The sequence below is a fragment of the Cryptomeria japonica genome, chromosome 9, assembly GCF_030272615.1.
Source record: "Cryptomeria japonica chromosome 9, Sugi_1.0, whole genome shotgun sequence".
Lineage (NCBI taxonomy): Eukaryota > Viridiplantae > Streptophyta > Pinopsida > Cupressales > Cupressaceae > Cryptomeria > Cryptomeria japonica.
The window spans coordinates 213,281,695-213,300,254 of NC_081413.1; the positions used below are offsets into that span (position 1 = coordinate 213,281,695).

At 35.4% G+C, this 18,560-nt stretch overlaps 1 protein-coding gene across 1 annotated transcript in view; it reads left to right on the forward strand.

Moving 5' to 3' along the window:
* The window catches only part of LOC131044507 (AP-2 complex subunit mu), a 40,170-nt gene extending 33,765 nt beyond the window's left edge, over positions 1 to 6,405 (forward strand). Inside the window, exons 12-13 of the mRNA XM_057977844.2 lie at positions 5,451 to 5,495; positions 5,998 to 6,405. Coding sequence (XP_057833827.1) covers positions 5,451 to 5,495; positions 5,998 to 6,078 — 126 coding nt within the window. The 3' untranslated portion in view covers positions 6,079 to 6,405. The remainder of the gene's footprint in view (positions 1 to 5,450; positions 5,496 to 5,997) is intronic.
* Positions 6,406 to 18,560: the final 12,155 nt, after the last annotated feature.

Here is an 18,560-nt window from a genome sequence, read left to right on the forward strand (position 1 = left end):
GTAAAACTAAAAGATGATTCAAGCAAATAAAATTTGAACCCTAGTTGAATCCCTGGCGATTCAAAGCAGAATCTGATTCTAGGATGTTTCGTACCTGGAATCGGCATGTAAATGCAACGATTCGGTAACCTAGTCTACTGTAGAAGCATAATACATTGCAGCAACATCCTGCTGTACTTAGGTTATGTGGATGAAGCAAACTCTTAGTGATATTAAGGTGAAGTATGATGAGGCAATTCTCATTATGCGTGATAATACAAGTGCTATTGACATTTCAAGGGATCCGTTAATGCATTCAAGGACTAAACACATTGCAATCCGGTATCATTTCTTAAGAGAGAAGGTTGCAGAGAAGGAAATCAGATTGGAGTATGTATCTACTAAGGAATAGATTGCAAATATCTTTACTAAGCCTTCGACAAAGGATACCTTGTATCTTTGGTAGAAGTTGGGGGTCATTGCCCCTCCTTTAAACTAGATGCATTCAGATGGTGCATCTGTCTAGGGGGAGTTCTAAAGTTCATCTTTTGCTCTTGGATTGATGCAATGGCTGTTCTCAAGGGGAGCAATGAGTGTTGTAGTTATCAGAGCTTATCAATAAGGGGAGAGAGAGTTTAGCAGAGTACCCTTTGTACTTAATGTCAAAGGGAGAGAGAGATACAGATTGGGAGAGAGATCAGTTGTGAGTTCAGTTCTCTATGTTGTTGGTGGTGTTGCCACCAATGACAAAGGAGGAGAATGTTGGAAATTTGAGTTGCTGTGTTGTGTTGTTTTTAGTTTGGTAGTGATATTGAGGTGTTTCTGGAAGATTGGTATAGTGTAAGTGTCAATATGCAGGAAACAATATTTATATAGAAAAGAGTTTTTAATGTCTCAATGGAAGGATGCTTTGCATTCCTATGGTATGTGAAGATTATGGAGTGCGGTTCTAGATATAGTGTTAATGATTTGTGTATGTTGTACTATCAAGTTTATAGGTCTTCTGTTGCCCAAATGGTTGAGCTAGTTGTTTTTCACAATGGGGTGTTTGTCAGAATTGGCTTGGAGAATGCTTTGCAGTTCTCTGATGTGGTTTTCAGTGTTGTGGCTGGGAGGACATGATCATTTGGTTTGTGTAGTGTTCCAATCCGGTTTTCTAGTGATGGTTTGATTGGGAAGTGAAGTTATGGTGTTTTGAGTTTAGTGCTGTTAGTTGGGTTGGTTTTCGGTTGATTAAGGTGGTTTATCCTATGTGGATTATGCCCTTCTGGTTTGAATATACTTTGGTGGTTGACTTTTGATGTTGATACGAGTCTGACCATGGCATGTAGATCCACATTAAGTTTTGTGCATGGGAGAATGGTTTTTGGGCGATTGGTTGGTGTGCTACTGTGATGGTGAAAAATGGGATCGGGTAAACTAGGACCTAATCCCACTTTCATCCATACATTGGAATATGAAAGAGCCTAAGGAAGTGATTCACTTTGACTACCTCTTGTGAAAGAGAGTCAAGGAATACTTTTAGGGTTTCTATTTCTTTGCTGATATGAAAGGGAAATGAGTCAAATGTAAAGTAATGACAAGCTAAGCTAATGAAATGTATGAAAGTAACTAAGTTAATCGCAATAATAGACAGATACAGAAATGAAATTGAGACACAAATTACAAATTTGAGAATGGAATTTTAATTTGCATTAGACGCTGAAATCTGAGCCTAATTGAGTTGGACTAGGGCGCTGTGTGCTATGGTCCTTGTTATTGTATTGAGCTGGAAACTGAGGATCAACAAACTAAAGTGCCCTGATATGCCAAAACTTGTCATAGAATGAGGTGGACCAGGGTACTGGGCACTTCGGTCCCAAAGGTCTGAGTCTTGATTTGGGATCTGGATCTATGCCTATTGATTATGACTTTCCAAAAGTTCGCAGCTCTGTCGGAAACTTGTACTCGTACCTGTGATTTGAAAAATGTTGTAGGCGGCTATATAGGGTTTTGCTTTAGTCAAACCTCTTATTTTGGTGATTTCCACCTGCACAAATAACCAATGTAATATTGAAAAGTGCGTGCCCTAGAATCTCATGTTTTTGTAAGATTCCTATGAGCAAGAATGTAAACTAGAGTTCTACCCTATGTTTGGAGTAAAAACCGTAAATGAACATAATGTAAATGCTTCAAATCACAAATGCAATATGGATCTAAAGCAATAATGTAAATCTGAAAATGAATTATATATAGATTTGAAAACTCACATAGAGATATGAAAATAATATGAAATCATACCAAACCCTAAGGGAGAGGTACAAGCCAATCGACAGTTGGTGATCTCCTTATTATTCTTCAATATCTCCTTAGCTTCCATGATCGATGAAAAAGGTTGATGATGAATTTGCTGATTGAAGACTCCACATATACCTGCACCTTCACTTCATAAGAGGTCTCCTTCAATTGCTAATAGACGGATCCTTCAAATGAGGAAAGGAAAGGTTATATATATGAAACCCTAACTTTATTTTTGATCATAGGCCGATCTAGAATTGATAAAATTTCGCACAAAGTGGGATTTAAGCAATATAATACTGCCAAATTATGATCCCGAAATTCGGGGATAAAAGTCGGAACCATGATGGTACCACCGTGGTCCGGTTGACTTTTTCCCAAATTTCTAGGGATGCAAGGTATCGTGATTACAAAGTCAAATCTAGCTTGGTGCGTCAGTCCAAGGTGTTTTGATATGCAAAATTGAGCCTTGAAGGTAGAAATAGGACTATATTAGGGTTAATTAATTAAAGAAGATAAAATAAAAAGGGGCACACTTAGGGTTAAGGGCCCAATTTTATAATGTGTGGAATGATAAGAGAGGACTTTAGATTTAATTAAATTAATTAATTAAATGCTTAAAGGAATTTTTAAAATGCAAAATGCAACGCACTAAGGTGGGTGCTAACCTAAGTTTGAAATTGGACAACCCTAATTAAGGGTGTACAATTTATGACGCTACAACTACATTGTTTATATCTACACGTTTCATTTGATGCCCACCTTGGAGGATGTGTTAGTGTGTGTGGTTTGTTGGAATTGTTTGGAAATGATGTGTTATGATGTATATGGGTCCTCTCTATCTCTTGGAGCGGACCGCATTTGATACTTTTGGTTTGGGTGGCCTAATTTATGTAGTTTTGAATATTCTGTTTGTGGCTGACCTAGTTAAGGGTTTCAATGAATTATCTTGTATATATAGGAGCGTGGATGCATGAGTCAAGTATGGGATGTATGTCAATTGATGTGAAGTGGATATGAATGATGCACAAGTAGATTTGGTATAGCAGAAGTACGAAAGATAGTTTGTGAAGAGCTCTGAGACAGTGTTTTTTGTTAGATTTGTTTGCCATGATATTGGTCGCTTGACACAGTGGTTCAAGGACAATTTCATGATCAGGAGATCTTGTTCATTTTAGTTCATTTGATCCTCTGCACTTGTCAAAAGGAGGCGTGTTCCTTTTGGCAGTTTGTGCACCTTTGTATCTTGCCCTAAGGTTGTGCGCCTTAGTCCTGCAAGTCCTTTCAGGAGCAATGAGCTCCTTGGCCTTGAGTCTAAACATTATATTTAGTTATTCATATTGTGAGTGTGATTCTCATTGTGGTTTTTCCCAGTTTGAGGTTGTCCACGTAAATCTGGAGTTCATGTGTTTGTTGTGCCTTGTGCTTTCGTGTTTCATAATTAGAGTAATAAGTTAATTGTGGTTTGAAGTTTAATAGATCAGAAGTGAAAAGTTTTTAGGTCCGGACTCCCCCCCAACCGCCCCCGCTCTCTCTGTCTTGTGGTGTGTTTAATAATTATTTGAATAGAATAAGCCTCTTCTTCTTAGCTTTACGATCAAATTGGTAGGCTTGCAGTTTCATCTGTGCCTTCTATGGTCTCCTTCAAAGAAGCAAGTCTTGTGGCCACTGCCCTGCACAAAGAAGCTATTTTATGCACAATCTTTTTTTCTTGATGAGGAGGAAGAATTCAAGCACCACATGGAACAGGTTTTCAAAGATGAGGAGTTTATCCTGTAGGTCACTGAAGAGCAGGAGTTGAAGATGAGGAATTTTGTAGAGCAAGAAGAAGAACAAGTCTTTCATGAAATCGCTACCATTTCCCAGACATGCAAAATTATCAATTGAAACTGTGGAGCTTCATGAACACAAAAAGAAAGGAAAACGGAAGTGGATAAATTAAGAATGGAGCTTGTGTCTCAGTTAACAAAGGGTCACAATGGACCATGAATGCTCCCAGCACAAGAAGGAAGAGGAAGCAATCTGCAAAACATGTTTGACGAGAGTTGTTTGAGCAGGAGTAGAGATGCATTTTTCAGTTAGGTTGGATTCTGGGTATTTGGGTAAAGTAGTTTCTTTAATTTGCTTTGGTTTTTCTTCCATGACTGTAGTTTTCAGAGTCTTCTTTGTTAAATGCTAACTTACATTAAGAATCTCAATGTATTTTTTGATTCTTTTGTTACTATTTGAGAGGGCCCTAATTGCTCACTTTAATAATTAAAAAAGTAATAATTAGGCTCCATATATTTGTTGTCCTCTGTGCATTTGGAGTCAGAAAACAATATTTTTTGTAAGCATTCTGTACACCCCAATTTGTCCCATTTTATGTCGTCAACAGGATGGATTGATCATATGATTGGCCTAATTGTGAACTGGCAGACTGTAACCCTGTTTAGGCTATAGATTTAGAAATTCTTTTTGCCTTTATTTGGTCTTTTGGCAGTAGATGATAATATGTTTAAAGGAGCACAAGAAGAGTGCAGGTCAGGTCTACAAACTTCTCAATATTTGGTTCAGTTACTTTTGTTGAATGTTAGAATGTTTATTGTAGACGAGTTAATAAACTTATTGCATACAGAGCCATTGTAAATTTCTGATTCTGTGAAGATTTAGCTCAATAATTTGATACTAATGTCTGCTATCAGGGATGAAACTGACCTTTGAGGATATCAATTTTTGAGTTCCCTCAATCCTTATCAAAGTCTCTATTGCTTATCCAATATTTTCTTTTTCCTTTCCAACAATTTTTGGAACTCATCTAGAGCATCAAAGCGCAGTTCATGGTGTGATTTATTGACTTACTTGTACATTTATTGTTTACAACTAGAAATAATCTAGCTAATATATTTGAACATGGCATGTGACATATTCATGTTAATTTTATTGAGATGTCCATCATGGGCCTTCCCTAGCGTTTACTGTCTGTAGCCTCAATATTGACGTGCAACCTATGTATGCTATGTTTATTTATTTCAAATTAAGTCATTGAATCTCTGCATAGTATGTGTAAACTTTTCCCATGTTATTTTCATTTTTTCAGTTTGTATATTTTTGAATGCGTATATCAGAGAAATGAGAAAAGTTTTATGCTTTTTGTGTAGTCGCAAAATGTCTGAACTCTAAGATGTATTCTTTTGTATGATGTTTCATTTCAGGTTCCCATGTTCACGGCATCTGGTTTACGTGTGCGGTTTTTGAAGGTATATTTAATGAATCAGTGTTACTTTTCTACTTTTCACTGGCAATGGTAGTGCTAGTCTAAATTCACGCCCGCCCTTATCTTCCTTATACCACCTTTGCCATATGTGTGCGCTTTAATCCTCACAAATGGTATGAAGTTTGTGGATAGTTGGGTATTTGGCTTCAGCTTATTTCCACGTTGAATTTGTTCCTATTTGGTAATGGGTTTGTTTATCCAATCTGTAGTGGTTGGCTATTATTTTAAACATGTTAAGTGTCCTTTGGTGGGAGCATAATTTTCATATTCAGATTCTGAGATGCTTAATTGTTTACAATGCTTTGAGATTTTCAAATTGGATAGGAGCTCCCTTGACTTCCTATGTTTGGTCCATTTTGTTTGCATGTGTATGTTCATGTGTTAATAGATTCTCTGATCCAATTCTAATGCTCTAAGCCTCTATCGATTGGGTTGTGGAAGCTGATACGATTTGCCTACTCTCTATTTCCTCACCTGTCTTGCAGGTTTGGGAGAAAAATGGTTACAACACGGTTGAGTGGGTTCGCTATATCACAAGAGCTGGTTCATATGAGATTCGATGCTGAGATACCTTTATGAGTTCCATTGCTGAGATGCTTTCATTGTCATTCCAACCTATTGATGTGTATACCGTGTTAAACTAGTAGCATAACCTCGTAGCGAATGGCTTGCATTGAATTCTTAAAGCATTTGTGTTGTGCAGTTGTATGATATTCATGTACTTCAATTACTGAACTACGGGATAAATTACTTGTTTGTTTCATAAGTAATAAATCTCATTTGAGTATTTTGTGAAGAACTACAAGGCAGCTAAATTGAAGAGGCAGTTCTTTGAAGCATATGCAAAGAGCCAGAAAAAGTAATATGGAGCTCAAGATGCTGAATTAACTTTATATTGGGAGTGAGCTTTGGTATTTTTTTTGATTGGTTCACACAGAGTTTACTCCTTTAGTTAGTGAATGGGGGGATTTTGATTGTTTGAAGTTTTATTTGGTTCATGTTGCAAACAAACATGACTACAAGCAAAGAAAATGAAACCTTGTAAGGTTTTATTGCAAATTTAGTCTCCATAGTCGGGGGGAATAATTGTGATAGGAGAATTTATAAACGAGGTTGCACATTTTTAAGTCTCACAATATGCTTGTCAGAAAAGCTGGGATAAAAGTTGAGCGGGTTATGATTTTGGAATTCATGCGATTTTCTTTTATCTTCAAAATTACTTTCATGAGATTACTTAATGTCTTATTTGGTTTATGTTGCAAAACAACATGGCTATGTATCGTATAAGTAGAGCAAATGAAATCTTGCTTGTTTTTATTGGAAAGTTTTAATTTATATTTTTATAGGATACTTTATAAATAAGCGTCACATATTTGAAGTTTCACAATATTTTTGTTTAAAAAGTTGGAATCGAAATCGAGTGGGTTATAATTTTGGAATTAATGGGGTTTGATTTATCATAGAAATTACACATTGGGTTAACGAGCAATTTTGATCGAGCAATTTTGATTGTTTGATGTTTTATTTGGTTCATGTTGTAAGCACAACGATATCATAAAAGAAGAGCAAATTAAACCTTGTATTTTTTTTGTTTGACTAAGGTTAAGAGGTGGTTTTGAAAGGAGGCCCATCCCAGAAACAAAGCATAGTGAATCAAATCCCTACCCAAGGGACGGCCAAATAGGAGAAGAGACTAGAGAAATAACGGTGTCATCAAGGCTGAAACATATAGCACAATAACAGCAAAGCAAATAATAGAACTATACAGAATTCAAGACAATTGCCGTTTCCCATAAAATTTGCAGTTGGCTCCACAATTTCAAAACCATTAACCAAGTTTTGTTTGAGTCCTCATGCTAGCGCCCTGTTGAAAAGGAATGCCATGATTTTTCAAAATGGCTAGGCATCTGAATGCTCGAGGGGTAGTTATGGAGTAGCTGGTTGTGATTTTCCAACATTTATCAAAATTATTGAATCAGTCAACAGGGTTTGTTTAAGGCAAAGATCCCTTGCAAAGTAAACTATAATCGTCCTCAACACCACCAAATATTTCAATTATAGGTACAAGCACAAATAAATTATTTATTTGCAAGTTACAAGCACATTTGAATCTTATTTGAGGATGTACTAGCTCATCACACTTATCTATCACAAGGGATCAACTCACATCCATTATTCATCTTTCCGTGTCAATCCCATTAACTCTTGCATCAAGAAATGGTGTAACTCTATCTCTTACGTTAGGTCATTCCATCTTGTTGTATAAAATCTCAAAACTCTAGCATAATCATAGCCAAATCAATGCATTTGCTATATGTTTTTTCCTCAATATTTATCGAAGTTATTGAATTGGTCAACAAGGTTTGTCTAAGAAAAAGATACTTGTAATGCAAACTCCACCATCCTCAACAACACCAAATATTTCAATTGTAGATATAAGAAAAAGTGTCTTTATTTACATGTTACAAGCATAGGCGAATCTTATTTAGAGATAGACAACCACATTGCACCTATATCAATGGATCAACTTATCCATTATTTTATACCAATGATGTTAACTCTTGCGACAATACATGGGAAAAAACCTATCTTTTGCACCAAGTTAGTTCAACATCCATTGCATTATATTTGTTGCATCAAATCTAAAAAAGCCTTAGCATAATCATAACCATATAAATGCATTCTACTTATTTTAAAACATTTATCAAATTATTGAATTGATCAGTGAGGTTTGCATAGAACACTGCTAGCATCCTCAACACCATCACATCTATCAATTATAAATACATGTACAAATGATTCTTTAATTGCAAGTTACAAGCATAATACCATTATTTTACTAAAAAATTAGATTGCAGATGTGGGGATCAATTTCACAATTATGGGATTGAACCAAGTTTTCAAAATTTATTTCAACTTGCGTAACCCAATAATACCATCTTGTTTGTCTCAGATTCAATTCCAAAAATTAGGTATCAATTTTTTTTGTTACAATCAAATCTATCATATATTCTTCAAATTAAAATATGCATTTGTTTTTCATTATTCTATTCTATTTCTAAATTTTATCCATACATATTTTTGTCCCAACTTTAGTATCTAAATATATTTATTTATAATTTTTAAATATGAAGGTAAACACAAAATGGAAATCTAACTTCAACTATAAAAATGATCTTAAGCAAAGTATAACTAAATAGAGATCACATGAAGTTAAATCAACACAAGAAAAATATGGAATAGAAGAAAAAACAAATAACATAGTGTTTATGTGGAGAAAGCTTTTTAGGAAAAATCTCCACCAAGAAGAGAGCCCCAAGTCTGTATTAGCTTCAAAATGTATATTACATACAATCCTACCTTTCTCCTCTCCAGTTTTCAATTCTTCAACTCATGTATAAACATAAATTTTGTACTTAGTAATTGCATTTTCTTACTGCAACCTTAATCTCTACTTATATAACATTTGTATCCCCTAAACATGGTGTCCAAGTTGGTTATCAAATCCCAATGCCCATCCTTGAATAAACCAAACATTAATGACATCATAATCTAGGTTATGACCAAATTACTAACCTACCTCATTTGGTCATTTGATTGTCGTTTTTGATTATAAAAGCAGCAAAACAAGGGTCTTGACCCTATACAAACTTAGGTTGAACATGCCACTAACAACATGTCACAAACCATTGTTGGCAAAAAGGCCAAAACATACCTTTTACAACACACTAGTAGTACAACTATGAACCCACCTCAAGGGTAGTAGAAAATTTCAACCACAACTTGGGGAAGAGTTTGGGAGGAGGAAGAACTACCTTTTCGCCTACGACTAACAACAAACAATACTATTGGTAAGAACACCATTAGAAGTGGGAGCAAGAGGGGAAATCCCCTTAGAGGGTTTGTCAGCACCTAGAGCATACTATTGACCATCAACTAACAAAGATTAGAACAAAATAAGAGCAACATGAGTGAAATTCGTAGGGCTAGAGGAGTCCACTAAACTAAAGCTTTGTCAGTCAAGTGATCACTATTAGTGCCTTTACGATGTGAGAGAGAACGATCCGTAGCTAATTGACCATTTGAGAAGCATCAACGACATTGAAATGGGAGACACTCATAATCCAATGTCTGAGTTCATGGCCTATCCCAAACCATAAGAATCACATCCCCAGGGAGAGGTGTAGAGATGTCAATGCCGATTAAAATGCAAGCAAAAGTAGAATGACCCATGCATCAAGTTGTATCATCAGCCTTCAAGAAGCGACTGATAGAGTTGCTAATGGCCTTATAACAAGAATTCTCCCAAAAATGAAGGGGAAAATTGGAAAGATGAACCCACAACATATGTACATTGAGTGGTTCAAGAAGAGGGTTAAAAGTTGTCCAGGGTTTGATGGAGAGAGTGTTAACTCCCCAATCCCACAACTTGGTCAACAACAAGTCACAATCATCAAAAGATGTAAAGGAAGCAATAAAAAAACCTTAGCACAAGGTAAGAACTCAATGTTATCAACAACCAAGGGCTTCCAAGAATCCATCACCCAACAATGCAGATCTAGGAGAGAAGGCCCAAAACCAACAAGTCTACACACCAACCTGCAACATTGGTAGAAATCCACATTTTCCACCACATCTTGGCCACAAATCACAATAGGGGAGGTCTTGGCACAAGAAAGAGGATGAGGCTTTCCCTTGGGAGGGAGGGCAACAATATATCTAGCAACACGAGAAAAGCTCCGCTTAATAGAAGTAGAAAAAAAATCCTTGGAGGCGTACCCCAACACCCATATCATCAACCACAAGAGGTCGTCCAATAGGAGAATGGACAAAGGGAAAATCCCCCTCATGAGTAGTAGAGAAAACTTGTTCGGAAGCACCACTAGCCGCCACTAAACCCACCAAAGAAGTTGAGGTAGACTACATGACATAGGACATTGAAACCCCACATCCCACAGGTACATGAAACAAGGACTCTGAACTAGAGCCCATAGGTGCAAGCAAATGCTCAACAATGGCAGGAATGGTAGGAGCTGTAGCAATGCAAACTAATTCAAAATCGATTTTGCCGTTGGAGCAAGAGCGAGAGTTGTTGAAGTGGGAGCGGGAGCTATTCTATCCTAACTCTTAACATCAATATAATATTTAATTGATTGTTGTTAGTTCTTAGGTGGTGGTTGTTTTTAACCACAATATGTTTTAGCTTTAATAATAGCCACACAAGATGGCAAAACAAACTTATAACAAAGTCATGGGAAGTTGGGTGCCCAAAACCATCACAACCTCCAAGATTCTCTTTAGGTAAATGGTAACTCATTGCTGGTAGAGAATTAGTTATCAACCCTTGATACAAAATAATTATTGTATCAATAAAAAAATCATTGTAAAAATTAATTAGTAATGATCGTGAATTCCTCATCCCTTATGAATGATTTACAAATAATATTAGGAGTAATTAAATATTTAGGATTTACAAGGTTGAGTAAAAAATTCTCCCACTTGAAATCATACATTATAAATACATCTTTAGGAATGAATAAGTCAACTAAGTACTAGGAACAAGGTCCATGGCCTCTTTGAACCATGTAAACTTGTCTATGCTCACAAGTTTAGTAAGTAAATCTACAACATTTTCTTGAGTGTTAATGTTCTTTAGCTTGATTTGTCCATTAGCAACTATTTCACGAACAAAATGATATTGTACAACCACATGCTTAGTTTGTATATGATCTATAGGATTCTTGGGCAAATAAATTGTACTTTGGCCATCACAACTAATCTAAATAGCCCTACAATCAAAACCAATACTTGAACAACCATTGTATCCAAACTATCCCCTTAGAGACATGGGTAGTTGCCATATACATTGTTTGAGTGATGGCTAAAGAAACAATGGGCTGCTACCTTTTACTCATCCAAGTCATTGCTCCTCCAAACAAAGTAATACATATGCAATAGTGGATCTTCAATTGTTCAAGTCACTTGCCAATCCACAAAAATAAATTTTTTATTTCCATTATCTTAACCACATTATTAGTACAATAATCAACTTAAAAAATAGAAATACAATGCAAATATCTTAACACCCTTTCACATGATTCTTATGTTCTCTACTAAGGTTAGACAAACTTGTTTGAATCTCCCACTGCATGGACAATATCTAGCCTAGTGCAAACCATTTCATACATTAAATTTTTTATAACACTAGCATAGGGCACAATAAACATATTCTCAAAATCATCTTCACTCTTGTGACACATATCTAAAGAAATATTAGTGCCAACTAGAAAATAAGTTTTAACTAGTTTACAATCTTGCATACTAAATCTATTCAAAATAGTATTAACATACTTCGTAATAACCAGGTTTTCTGTTTACTTGATCTCTTTCAATTCTTATTTCCAATATGTACCTTGCTACCTCTAGATCTTTCATTTCAAAAGCACTTGAAAGTTGATGTTTTGGTTCACTATTCATACCCTTAGTGTTACTAATTTTTTTTATATCATCTACATACAAGAGAACAATTGGTATATCATAATCAACATATCTAATGTAAACATAGTGATATTCTTCACTTCTTAAAAAATCCAACTACAAAACAAGTGAATCAAACTTTTAATTCCACATCCAAGGTGATTTCTTTAAACCATAAGAGATTGTTTTAATTTGTAAACCAAATGTTATTTCCCTTTTACCTTAAAAATTTTAGGCTATCATATATAAATTTTATTTTCCACTCCTCTACGCAAAAAATGCAATTTTAACATCCATCTGCTCAAATTGTAATGGAGGAAAATTAAGAATTAGAGTTTCATTAAGTAAATCCACAAACTAACCTAATAATCACAACTTACATTGAAAGAGGGTTGAATCCAATAGATCTAGGCTCAATCCCAAAGGGGACAAGGTCTGATATTTTGATTGGATTCAACTGGTTGGGGTTGATTATCCTCTTTCTTAGTTGAATTTGAATTGTAATTATGAAATTAAGGTAAAACCATGAATAATTGAAGTAAACTAATAGAAACAGTAAGCTATAGATGTACCACAGAGCCACCAACTGAGATCTGGGCAAAATAAGATTTTTAGGACTTGTTCTCAAAAGTTTGACTTGATTTTCCATGGCTAGGTAGCATAGATCCATCTTGGTCCTCCAAATTTTTCATTGTCGAAAGCTGAATCTGTTCATCATTGTTGACACTGTCAGATTCTTTGAGTACATCTCCTACACTTGTTTCCTGCACATAGAAAGAGAGGGGAAAATGTTGGGAATAGGGGTTTGCCTTAGGACAAACCTTGGTTTTGGAATTAACCATGAAATTGAATTGATAAATGCAATGAAAGAGTGTAATAAAATACTTTCCTTTTGAAGGAATGGCTGAAATGCTTGAAAAATAATGTATACCTTGATGAATTTTTGTCTGACCTTCACACAAAGGGTTTAGGGTTTCATGTAGAATGTCTTCATAAAGCGTTGATCATGGATTCCATCTTCAATACTCGGACTTGACTTCATTCCTGCTCCAATGCTTGATGAATGACTGATTGTTTTCTCACTTGAATTTGACAAAGTGTAATTGAGATCATAGAAGTGTTAGGTTCCAAATGAGAAGGGTATACCTCCTTTTATACTTGTCTATCCGAAAAATAAAATGAATTTCTAGAACAGGCTGACATGGGATCAAATTTCCCACTCATTTGAGATGACTGTTGTGAGGCCCCAATTTAGGGTCTAATTAGGAGGACCAGTGTGTGGACCGCTTTGGTCTTGATTTAGGACCAGGGCATACCATGCTCTGGTTGTGAAAATTAGGGATCCAGAATGAGGAGGGAAATGGACATGTGATGGAAATGTAAGATTAGAATGAAGTGTGAGCAAAATCAGCACTGCAATCAGGCGTCAGAATGCCAAAGTGAGGCCTAAGTGAGGAAAAAATTGTAAGCGGGTACAATTTAGGACACTTCATTTAGCCCCCACTTTAGCGAGAGCATGAGACTAAGCATACTCATGGTAAAGTACAAAGTTGCATTGAAAAACTTTCATCAAGATATCAAAGAGACAAGACACACTAAGCCCCCAGGGACTTCAAGATCTTATTAATTTAATATTGAGATAAAAATGACAACATAAGAAAGGAGAAGGAGAGAACATGACTGCACTAGCCTATTAAGATTCACTTACTATGAGTCATGAAAAAGAAAAATACCAAATTACAAAGAAAAAGGCTCAGTTTGCAAAGTAACTTGAGTATCAAAAACATGTCATGGTATGTGCAAAAAGTGTAATATTGAGCGGAGTGTATGCCCCCACGTTAAAGCGATTGTAAACACCTTATCGGGAGCAATTGCTTTAAGGTAGCATGCATCCAAAAGACAAGAACGTTACCACAATGAGATGCTCCCAAGAAAGGACAAATCAAAGGATAATGGTCACAAAACATATATGAAAAAGCACATAAGAGATCCACTAACTTTGGGATCATTATGCTCTTATGATAAATAATGTATATCAATCATATTTGTATTGAATTGACCTCATCCCCCCAAAGGTAGTAAAACTATAAACACAATGGAAGAAGAGCACAAGTGTCTTCTTGAGACAACATGGAAGAGACCAAAAAGAGATCTCAATTCTTTGCATCGTTCTCAAGTAGACAACACAAGGCACAACATATAGAAGAAAGGAGATACAAATAGAAGAATGTCACAACATATTTGACCTCTTTATTACCTTGCATCAATAGAGTAACAAGGGTCATCCAAAGAGAACCTAACATAACACAAAAAACATATCAAACAAGACATGACATGGGAAGCACATTACGAACAAGAAAACACACAAGAGAGGATCCACAACACAAATGAAGCTAATCAAGAAAATCATCCGCCTTCCAATCTTGCTGAACATCATTTAGGGATGGTGGACAAGATGCAAGAGAAGCCACTAAAAGCACAACAGATGAAGCTACTACAAGTTCCAAACAAGGATCATGTTCTAATAATGAGTCACTTTGTTTGTCACTAAGAGCTAGCGTTAACACTTTTGAAAAATGTGAAGATAAATCATGATTAACATCAATAAGCTCATACATATCACCAAAATCATTAAAACCAATATTGTTAAAATGAACAACACCATCATTCATATAATCATCTAGATTAATAAAAATAGGACCTCTAATATGAAAAGAACTTGAACTATCATTTTTCTTAAGCATTTTAAATCTTGGTGATTTGAGTTGAACTTCCTCTCTAGGGTTAGGCGAAGGCTGGACAAATGGGATCAAGTCAAAATTTGGTGTCTTTGGGGAGGAAATGGTTTGGGAAGTAAGCTCATGAGCCTTGGCGTGACATCTTTGTCGTCATTCTCTCACCCAATGGCTCCTTTTAGTTTTAGCCAAGACTTGCCAAGGTTAAGGATCAATGGACATAGGGTTCTTTTCTTTACTTAAAGGAGGAGGAATGGGACAAACCCTACTAAGTTGAGACATAGAAGATGCCAAGTGCTTTCCTTTGTAAGATGTAGGAGGCGAGACTGATGCATATATAGGAGTATGAAGAATACCAAGTCCATTGTGAGGAGGAGGAATATCCATAGGTATAGGATCGCTAGGCTTACTCAAGGACATGATCATCTCATTTTTTCACTTTTGATAAGATAAGAAAAGGATGTCACTTTCAGGCTTAAGAGGCTCAGGTTGTTTGTGCAAAAGTAATCAAGTGTGAAATTACCACGCTTCACTGTGGGTTGCTAAAGGCTATGATTAATTGTTATTGTAGACGTATAAATCTGACCACCTAATTAAATAAATATTCAATGTTTATTTAATCCACTAAAACAATTATTCTATTAATTAAATTAAAATTTAATTAATTCATCCCCTTTCTCTATTAATTAAATAAATTATTCAATTTATTTGATTTAATTCATCTAGCCAAATTCAAGCTATAAATTAAATAAATCAAATTTATTTGATTAAATCCCTTTTCCACATTTAATTAAATCCCCCTCTGATATAAATAAATCAATATTTATTTAAATCCCCCCAATGCAAGTTGCACCCATTAATTGAAATAAATCATTTTATTTTAATTAAAAATCCAAAAATATCCTCCCACTTGCATCCTCCTAACAAATACACTTGCATATCTAATCCCCCTTCTAGATTCTTCTAAACCATTCTAATTAAGCCTAATCCCCCTCATAATCATTTGCACATTCCTTAAGAAAATGGTCACTTCTCAAAACCCCCAAAGTCTTCATAAACCATTAAAGGCTTTGTGTCCCCAACAAGTTAACCTCCAAAGTCTTCAATAACCATTAATGGTTAACTCAACCTCAACCCTTGGTTAGAGACTTTCTCTCTAACTTAACGCTTATCTAACCCATGGATCTCTTCAAGCATTCATTGCTTTGACCATGGTTATCTCTTTAACTCTTTCACAAGATTTTATCCTTTGGACAAAAGGATTATCCAATAACTCAACCCTAACCTTACCTCCTAAGGTAAGCACCATGTCTTCTCAGGCATTTAATGCCTCTTACATCTCCTCTCAAGCCTCCTCAGGGTGACACTTGTCAGCCTAGGATTGGGTTGAAAATCTGACAAGGATTGAAGATCATTCAATCCTAACCCTTGTTAAGATCATTCAATCCTAACCCTTGTTAAGATTACTCATTCTTAACCCTCCAATTGCCCATTTCTTCTATAAATAGACTTCATTATTCATGAATCCAATTCTTCATGCATCTAAGCTATAGTCTCATTTCATCAAGTATTTTAGCCTCTCTTTGATAAAAGTATTTAGATCATTTTAGTAGCATCATAGCATAGATTTATCGTGATTTGCATATCATGTTAGTTTCATTTCCATGCTAGCTTAAATATCATACTAATCTCATCATCTTGCACCATATCATATCTAATTCAATATGAATATCATGCTAAGATCTTAGTTGCTTTGCATTTAGATCTTTGATCACACATCTCTCATTCTTTAGGTAGTCATGCTAGAGGTCAAGTGCTCATCCAAGCTGGGAGCCACCTTGATTTGAAGGGTCCTTGGAGATAGAGAACAATGAAACAATATTAGGAGATGGATGATTAATTTGTTTTTTCATTTAGATCTTTGTTTTTTTATGTTTCATTGGTATACTTGCTTGTCTATGCTGTTGATTGGCTAACCCTTATTTCAGGTATACAGTTATGATAGTGCCATTATATGGGAATTTGAAACATTTATGGATTATAGAAGGGATAGCTTTCATGGAGGAGAGCCAAGGATGTCCCAACTTCACACGAAATTGATCTGATGTAGGAATAATAACAAAAGTCATGTCTAAGCATTTATTACCAACCTCAATAGGGAGAGTAATAGAATCGATAGTAGGGCAAGAGAAACCATCATGCATCTGGACCACAAGATCAAATTTATCATATGTAACTTGATGCAATTGCAAGATATAAATATATTCTTCAGTAATCAAATTCACCATACACATTGGATCAGTGAACACCCCTCGTGAGAGTTTGTCTTTGATCTTTGTTGTGATATATAATGGGCCATCAAGTGAAACAATAGTCTCACTAGGATCAAAAGTAATGCATATGTATTTTGTAGGTATAGGGTTATCAACAAGATTCACAACATTTTTAGACTCCATACCAAGGTCATCAAGGCCCGAAATGGCGAGAGACTCAGTATCAACAACATTAGTAGAGTGAGAATGCAAAGAATTGGTGAAGATTTGGAGGTTTTGATTAGGAGGAGCTATAGACTTGTTTCCTTTGTCATTCACACTAGCTATGGATATAGCATTTTTATCAATGAAACCTTGAATTTTACTCCTCAATGTATAACATTTCTCAATATCATGGCCAAGTTGATGATGATATTGACAAAATGCTTTGGGATCATTGTAGGGTGGAAATGGTTTATAAGTGTCAATTAGCTTGATGGGAGGAAGTCTCAACACATTAGAATTTATCAACCTCGACATTATACTATGCAAAGACTTAGAAAGAGGAGTTAATTCTTTTCTAAAGTATTTGGATAAAGGGGCCACACCAGATGTCCTGGTTGCCACTTGAGTGTTGATGTTGTCATTTATCTTGATGTAACCTTTGTTGGGTTTAAACTTTGCAAACAATTGTTGAGCACCCTCATTCTTATCAATTGGAGCCATTGAAGGGGATGATTCAAATTGACTCACTTGAAGATGATAATTATGAAGCACTGCACACAATTGCATAAAGGATGTAAACTCAAAAAATAGAAGCTTATCTCTAATGTATTTTTGTAAATTAGCAAGAAAAATTATTTGAACATCATGATTAGGCCCTTGATAAAAATTTGAGAATGAAAATGTTTATATCTACGAATAAAATCAGTCACTCTTCACTTAACTCCTTGCTTACAATATAGATCAAATCAGTCAAATTAATTTTAGGACCAATATTATTTTGAAATTGTTGAATGAAAGCATAAGACAATTGTTGAAAAGAAGTAATATAATAAGGAGACAAAGAACAATACCATTGTAAAGCTTTATCCCTAAAGGTTATAGTAAACAATTTAGCCATATGTCTTTGGTCATGAACAAAATCACTACACAAAGTTTGAAATGCCTTTACATGAGTCAAGGGGTCACGTTTTCCATTATACAACTCCAATTGAGGGAATTCCATATGTTTAGGGTGAAATGCACAAACAATATCATTGGATAGTGGGATCACTAAATCAAATGTGTGAACATTGAAATTGGATTGGGTAATGAAAGCCAATTGTTGTTGTAAGGATGTAACAATTTGGGCTAAGTTATTGATGGTTTTTTTGGTGGATGAATTGACATTGGATATGTTGGATTGTGATGGAGTAACATTGTTATATGTAGGTTGAGGTTGAGAATAAGGAGGTGGAACATTGTGGTATGTGGGTGTGGGAGATGATTGGGATAAAAATGGAAGACTCACAAAAGAAGGTATGCAAAAATATTGATTGACAAGATTGCCCCCATGACTAGCATGTGTAGGATTAAGATGTA